This window comes from Dipodomys ordii, unplaced genomic scaffold (assembly GCF_000151885.1).
Source record: "Dipodomys ordii isolate 6190 unplaced genomic scaffold, Dord_2.0 Scaffold71, whole genome shotgun sequence".
NCBI classification, from domain to species: domain Eukaryota; kingdom Metazoa; phylum Chordata; class Mammalia; order Rodentia; family Heteromyidae; genus Dipodomys; species Dipodomys ordii.
The window spans coordinates 4,490,840-4,498,415 of NW_012267287.1; the positions used below are offsets into that span (position 1 = coordinate 4,490,840).

The 7,576-nt window shown below is 45.1% G+C and overlaps 2 protein-coding genes across 2 annotated transcripts in view; both read left to right on the top strand.

Annotated features, from left to right (window-relative positions):
* Window positions 1–174: 174 nt before the first annotated feature.
* On the top strand, window positions 175–7,358 carry Tmem128 (transmembrane protein 128). Its single transcript, XM_013023903.1, has 4 exons — window positions 175–226; window positions 1,314–1,455; window positions 3,045–3,203; window positions 5,874–7,358. Exons 1-4 carry the CDS (start codon window positions 175–177, stop codon window positions 5,971–5,973), a joined length of 453 nt encoding a protein of 150 aa, XP_012879357.1. The 3' UTR covers window positions 5,974–7,358.
* Window positions 6,643–7,576, top strand: part of Otop1 (otopetrin 1) — a 15,001-nt gene continuing 14,067 nt past the window's right edge. Inside the window, exon 1 of the mRNA XM_013023904.1 lies at window positions 6,643–6,733. Within this exon, the coding sequence (XP_012879358.1) occupies window positions 6,643–6,733 (91 nt within the window). The remainder of the gene's footprint in view (window positions 6,734–7,576) is intronic.

The window sequence follows — 7,576 nt, forward strand, 5'->3', positions numbered from 1 at the left end:
CAGGAAGCCGGACGCGCGGCGTGGAGCGGGCGGAGGCTCCGGGGCCCGCGCCAGGCCCCGAGCCCGGGTCCAGGACAGGTGCACGCGCGCGCACCTAACACCACGTGACTGTCCCCTAGCAACGCGCTCGAAGCCGCACCCGAAGGCGAGTGTTTCTCCCTCGCTCTGCTGGTGATGACGTTTGATTGTCCATCGTCCGGAAGCCGGCGCACGGCAGAGAGTGTGGGTGATTTTCAGAGGGAAGGGCAGGCAGAGCGGTGTGTGCGGAATGCCGCCTTTGGGTGCAGAAGACGCAACCCGCGGACACACAGAACAGCGACATACTCCTTAGATGTTAATGGTGGTTGCCCCTGGATAGCGGTACTGGGAATAAAGATTGGGAGAGTTCATGTTAGGTATTTTTGCCACACATGTTGTAAATGTCCATTCTTATTCTTGGTCCTGGGCCTTGACCTCTGGGCTCTGCCCCTGAGCTTCCTTTGCTCAAGGCTAGCGCTCTACCACTTGAGCCACAGGGCCACTTCTGGCTTTTTTGAGTAGTTAATTGGAGGTAAGAGGCTCATGGACGTTCCTGCCCCAGCTGGCTTGGAACCGCGAGCCTCAGATCTCCGCCTCCTGAGTAGCTAGGAATTCAGGTGTGAGCCAATGGCACCCGGCCTAAGTGTCCATTCTTTAGCTTTTCAAAATTAAAACGTGCATGGTGATTTCTATGTTTTGAGGGTATCTCCCAGAAATTTGTACTATGGATAAGCTCTCCTACCACCTTTCACAGAAATCTGATGCCTACTTAAAGACCCAGAACCTTCTACATAGACTGGTTCTTATGAACTTAGAAGGCAGATCAAAATCACCTTTCAGTTAGAGTCCCAGAAGGAAGAAATGAGCTAACCACTTGTCCACACAGTGCTGTGCTGGACTAGGGCTCTGGTTGTTTTTACCACGTTTATGCTGCCTCTAAAGGTGATGGTTAAAGTATTTTGTTATAAGTAGTGTTTGTGGAAGCTCACAGTCCATTTGGTTTGCTGACATTTGCATTTGGGAAATTAACAGGACTACTTCCTAGAGGAAGGTGAAGCAAGATATTAAAATTCCTATGCATCATTATATTGGAAAGGTATGAGAGTGTATGATTTTGCAATTCATTTCAAGGAAATAAGTCAAATATTGTTCTGCTGGTAAAAAACCTATCATGATGTCTTTAGGGAAGCAGTTGGTGCTAGAGTGGGAGAGATTCTGGTTATTGGAAGTTACCTTATTTGACATAAAATAGATATTTTTTCCTAGTTAACTTTAAGTTAAAATTTCCCCTGCAGAAACCTCTACTGCTGTTGAGAAAAAGGAGAAACCTCTTCCGAGACTTAATATCCATTCTGCATTCTGGATTGTGGCATCCATTGTTGTGACCTATTATGTGGATTTTTTTAAAACCCTTCAAGATAATTTTCATACTAGTAGGTAAGGAATCATTTGCCTTGCAAGTTAATCATCCTTGTCTTATTTTTCATTTTCTCAACTGAATTTTTCCAATGCTTAATTAACACTTAGTCTAAAGAGGACAAATTTTCAGTTATGCAAAGGATAAATCTTTGGGGATTTATCCCCAAAGTGGTCATAAATAATACTATATTGAATAAATGAAATTTACTGAGTAGAACTTAAATGTTATATATAAGTTAAATCATGTTGTATACATTGAATGTATACAATTTGAATTTGTCAGTTATGCTTCAGAAGGGTGAGAAAAAGAAGATAACTAAGTGTGTGTGTGCTCTGGGCATACATAACAGTGGATGAGAGCTGGAAGTCATTTGAGTGCTTTTTCAGAACTACTGTTGTAGGGTGCGGAAGGTAATTAAGAAACTCAATCCATTTGGAGAACATGGAAGCAAGGAAGAGGACTGATAGTCTTTGTGAGGACAAAGTGCTAGAGAACTGGGAGGAGGGAGTGAGAAGCCTGGCCAGTGACAGCTGGTGTGGCTGGTCTCAGGGTGTGTTTCAGAGTAGTTACAACTTCAAGAGTACAACAACTAGGGTGTAACTGAGAGTTGCAATAAAATTCACCAGTGGGAGGAGGAGTCAAGCTTTGTGGCCATAATACAGTCTCTCATTTACTTCACTGACACCCCTTTGGTCTGATCTCAAGTTGATGTAGAACAGAAGTACACCTCATGGTTTTACAGTAGAGAACGGTGTGAAGGCCTCAGGCAACAGGAAAGGAAGCAGTGTTGGCATCTAGGATAACAGGCACACCTGGTGTTTCTGCCTGGGCTGGTCTTGAAATGCAATCCTGACAATCCCAGCCTCCCAGGTTGCTGTAATTGTAGGCATGAGTCACCCTATGACTAGCGGTGCAGGTGTCTTTTATGAGAATTTATAGTCTTCCTAAAATGATTTTCAGTATTCTAAGGAACTTTACCCTGGAGGAGTTAAAGATCTGTGAAGAAGATCTTTATGATTCTCACACTCAGACTTTTCGGACAAACTGGAAAACTGGTGTTCTTACATTGCTGTGGCCAGGGTTCATTCATGGTTGGTTGGTTTATGAAAATGTATATGTGTGCATGAATATAAAATCTAACTTTTAGCTGGGTGCCAGTGGCTCACACTTGTCATCCTAGATACACTGGAGGCTGAGATCTGAGGAACATCATTTGTAGCCAGCCTGGGCAGGAAAGTCCTTGAGACTCTTGTCTCCATTTAACTACTAGAAAACTGGAAGTGGAGCTGTGGCTCAAAGTGGTAGCATTGAGGGAAATTGCTCAGGGACAGCCCCAGGCCCTGAGTTTAAGCACCACACTGACAATAAATAAACAAAGTTTGACTTTTTTGTCCTCTCACTCGTGTATACATTTTTTTCCCCACCCTCCTCTCCTAACAGATTGAGACTGAAAGCTGAGACTATGAAATTGTGGGCCCCTCTGCACCTTTCTCCAGTTGATGTTCTTAGAAGCAGACTGTGGGTTCTTAACAAAACTTGAGCTGTCTGCTTCTCCATCTACCAGTCTCTATTAACACTCATGTTGTCTTGGTCTTCCTCTGCACAGCTGGCTTCTCTTTGGAGGGGCCTTGTTGCTGATCAGCTTATCCGTTGCACTGTACTGCATTCTCTATCTGGAGTGGTACCATGGAATTAAAGAATATGACGCCAAGTATCCAACGTTGGTACCTGTTACAACTGCCACATTTATTGCATCAGGAGTTTGGTAAGTTGAGTGGACCCCAGTTTTCTTGTGTGGTCAGTAATGATGACCAGGCTCCAAAATGCAAAAGAAGAAGCAAAGTCTCATAGAAAAGTAGTCTCCTAGCTTTCATGTTCTTCAGCTGGTTTGTCTCCCTCTTCACGTAGCTGGTTATTTAATACACAAATGGTCACATTCTGTATGCATCTTATGCTTTTAAGATATTTTTTATTGTGATGCACAATATATGCAAAAATGTGGTGAACAATATATTCAGAAGCAAAGATAGCACTGAATAAACTGTATTCACAAAATGAGCATTGGTATAAATCTCACTGAGTCAAGAAAGAACTGCTCCTCCATTACCTGCCACAGGTGATTGCCGTTGGTCCCTCCCTCCTACCAGCCTTCCTGATAGTTCCTTTCACATCCCTTAAATGCTGCCTTCACTTGGTATATTTTTTGAACTTACAGGGAAGTGGATTATGCAGCACATGTGTACGTGTAACACTGTGTGTGGTTTGTGCTAGTTTATCCCTGTGGCTGTTCATCGCTATGTATAACTGAGTCCCCGCTTGTTCATTCTGTTGTTGATGTGTATGAGCTATTTGCAGCAAGTAGTTAGAAAGGATACTGTTGAGAACACTCTTGTTCATCTCTCTGTCTTGTGGCACTGAGTGTGCATATGTCTCTGTCAGCTTTCTGAAGGTGCGCATATAGAACTTCAGTACACAGTGCCAGACTGTTCCAGAAGGGTTGTATCGCTGGCCCTCTGCATTCCTGGGTTCTACATCCATAGATAAAACCATCACTGACTAGAAAATACCTAATTTCATCTGCAGCCGCGTTCTCTTGTCATCATCCTCTGAACAGTACAGCCTAATAGCTATTTACATGGTGTTAGATTGAAGTGCACATGAGTACGTGGAGGTTACATGCAAACCCTGTGCCCTGTGAGTAATCGCATATGCAGCTTGTGATCTGGAGCTCCTGGGATGGCTCCCCAGGGACTCCCCAGGGCTAACTCCATTTTCCTTGCTCCTCCCTGCTGCACTGTCCATGTTAGCACATAATGATGGATATCAGTGTGCCCCTCTTAAGTAGCACTGCAGCCTCCGAGCATGCTCACATCGGGCCTGCATCACCAGCTCCCTGTGGTCACGTGCAGTCATTTTTTTCTCAGTGAATCAGTGTCCCAGTGACTATCCATCTTCATAAACTAACGACTCAATGAGAAAACCAGGTTTTTATGAGTGAATAAAAAAGTAATTCTCGCTCACTGAAGGTGAATCTGCAAATCAGAAGATAAATATATCCCACAATCCACCAGTCAGAGAATACTGCACTTCACATACTGTAGAACTCTTCAGGTTTTTTTTTAATGTTTGAGACATTCTAAGAGTTTATTTGTGTGTGTGTTTTCAGGTTTTTTTCCTTTCTTTATACTTATTGAATTTTATTTTGGGAAAGCTGTACACCTTTATACACACTCAGTTTAAATGTGCTTTTTGTGACTTAATTTCAGTGAAAATTTAAGGATGTTTGAGTCAGGTGTGGTGGTTTACGCCTGTAATCTAGCTACTAAGGAGGCTGAGATCTGAGGATTGCGGTTCAAAGCCAGCCTGGGCAGGAAAGACCAGGAAAGGCTGAGAGGCTCTTATCTCCAATAAACCACTCAGAAAACCTGAAGTGGCACTGTGGCTCAAGTGGTAGAGTGCTAGCCTTGAGCTGAAGAGCTGAGGGACAGCACCCAGGCCAAGAGTTCAAGCCCTGTGACCAACCCCCCCAAAAAAGGATGTTTGACATTATGGTGTGGTTATTGCTAGCCTGTCAGTGCTGTGGGCACACGTGTGTACCACATCTCGTCCTATGACCAAGGCCCCTCTGTGCGATGGTGGCTTCTTAACATTGGTATTTATTGGTCTATTAAGTATTAAAATGAATAACTGCATGGAACATTTACAATGCTTTCTAATAACTTCTTATAGTTCAGTCATAAGGTTTTATTTTAATTTGGTACAGGAATTGTTTTTCTTGAAAAATTGAATAGCATCTTACAAATGATTACATTTTTCATTATTTACAAGGAAATGCTTTTGTCTCTCTTTTGGGCCAAAGTAGTTTGGTAGTGTGTGTGGTCATAAAGGCAGGCTACGGTCATAATTCTTGATTCATTGCCCACCCTGGCTTTGAGGCGTAACCTCATTTCTGTTAAGCTATGCCAGCTCCCTCTAGTGACTCCATCCCGGGAACTTGGGGCAAGCTGTACAAGTTTGCTCAGTGTGTGTACATTTTTTTCTTTCCAACATTGGCCAAGCCTCATGGCTAAGAAATTGTTGTATATAGAAAGCATGGTTGGGATCAAAACTAGGTATTGGTGGCTCATGCCTATAATCCTGAGATCTGAGGATTGCAGTTTGAAACTAGCCCAGGGAAGAAAGTTCATGAGACTCTTTATTTCCAATTAACTAGCCAAAAGCTAGAAGCGGAGCTGTGGCTCAAGTGGTAGGATGCCATCCTTGAGTAAAAATGCTCCAGAATATTTCTCAGGCCCTGAGTTCAAGCCCTAGGACCAGCACAAACAAAGAAAAAAGAAAGAAGTGGTCTGGAAGAGTGGCGTCCAGTTGAGCTCTTTACCTCTCGGTTCTCCATGTCTAATTGAGTCATTGAAGGTGTGTGTTTGGTGCTTTTCAGCTTCAACATCGCTCTGTGGAATGTGTGGTCGTTCTTCACTCCCCTGGTGCTGTTCACGCAGTTCATGGGGGTGGTGATGCTCATCTCACTCCTTGGCTGATCTCTGAAGGTAAGGTCCCTGGTGCTCTGTGCAGGGACCACAGGCTGCCTGTGAATGACCCCAGCCTGTCTGCCCCAGCAGCAGCGCTGGGTGAACTCTGAGGGGAAAGGAACAGAGCTCCGTCCTTCTGTAAGGAAGGCCCCCATGATGACTGTCTGGGCACTGCTCCGTGTAGATCATGTCACGCACCTGAGACAGGGCGTCCGCTTCTCTCAGCCTGCACAGCAACGACTGAAGACACTGCATGCTCTTGAGCAGTTGCGGGACCTGGTTCTGCCACGTTCCAATAAGAAACGCAATGGATGACATGCCAACCTTTATTTTTCTCATGTCAGTGAGAGGATTCCTATGTCCCAGCAGACCGCCCGCCCTGTGCGTGGTCTGCTTTCCCAGTGGCAGCTAAGCTGCACGTGAAGGCAGCACCGCAGGCATGAGCAGGCACCGGGACTGAGGGGTGGCGAGAGGACAGTGGTGGCAGTGGCACTCCCGGGGCCGTTCGCAAGCTGCTGTGTATGGAAAGTGATACCCACACCAGCGTCCACAGACCTGGAGGAGATGGACATTGCAGCTGACCAGCAGCGCGGGCTGCCTGTGGCCGGGTGAAGGAGATGGATGTGGACCTACTGCTCCAGGCTCTCAGTGGTTGCTAATGCCCTGTGCCATGCCGATATGGACAGCGTTCTCCAGACATGCGCTGTCGAGGGTCCCAAGTGCCTGATGCAGGCTGACTTCTGGTCCCTGGGCACCTGTGTCATCTCAAGTAGTGCGTGGGTCTCAATACAGGTGACCCCGACCCCCATCCTTCCCCTTTGGGGGCTACTGAATTTACGTTTCCTACATGACTTCCTACCCCCCTGGGTTGGTGATTGGTGGCAGAGGTGTTTAGATTACACTGTGCTTTTTAATGTTTACTCATGAGCTGAGGGACAGAAATACTCTTTTCTTTCAGACTGAAGGCCCCTCCGCTGGCTGGAGCATCACAGGGACACGGAAGGCTCCAATGTGCTCTTGTTTGTACCCACTGCGTGAGTGGTGAAAATTTGGGGCTGGGTAGATTCATTCAATTGAAATCAGAATAAATTCTAGTTCACTTGCATATTTCTCAAACTCAAGTGATTCTTGAATATCATAGGAGTTTGTATTATACAGAAATAATCTTGTTTTGCAAGATTCATCTGTTTGAATCTTGGGCATAGTGTGCTCCCACAGTTTTAAGTTGTTTCTGGTGTGAAATGACTGGGTGTGTGTAAAGGAATTCTGGTGTCCTGTGCCTTTACCCCAGGTTCTGGAATGACTGTGCACCCCATCCTAGCAGGTCTGTTGGATTATAGGACCAAATGGAAATTGATTAAATTTCAATAAAATACTTTTATAACTTTCTTGTATATTTTGTCATTACAAACTTGCTACGTCTCAAATGTGCTTTTCACAATTGGGGTCCAAACTGGAAGACATTTCAAAAAATCCCAAAGTCTGGGGCTGGGAAGGTGGCTCAGTGGTAGAGCACTTGCCTTGCATGCCTGAGGCCCTGGGTTCGATTCCTCAGTACCACATAAACAAAAAGAAAAAAGCCAGAAGTGGTGCTGTGGCTCAAGTGGTAGAG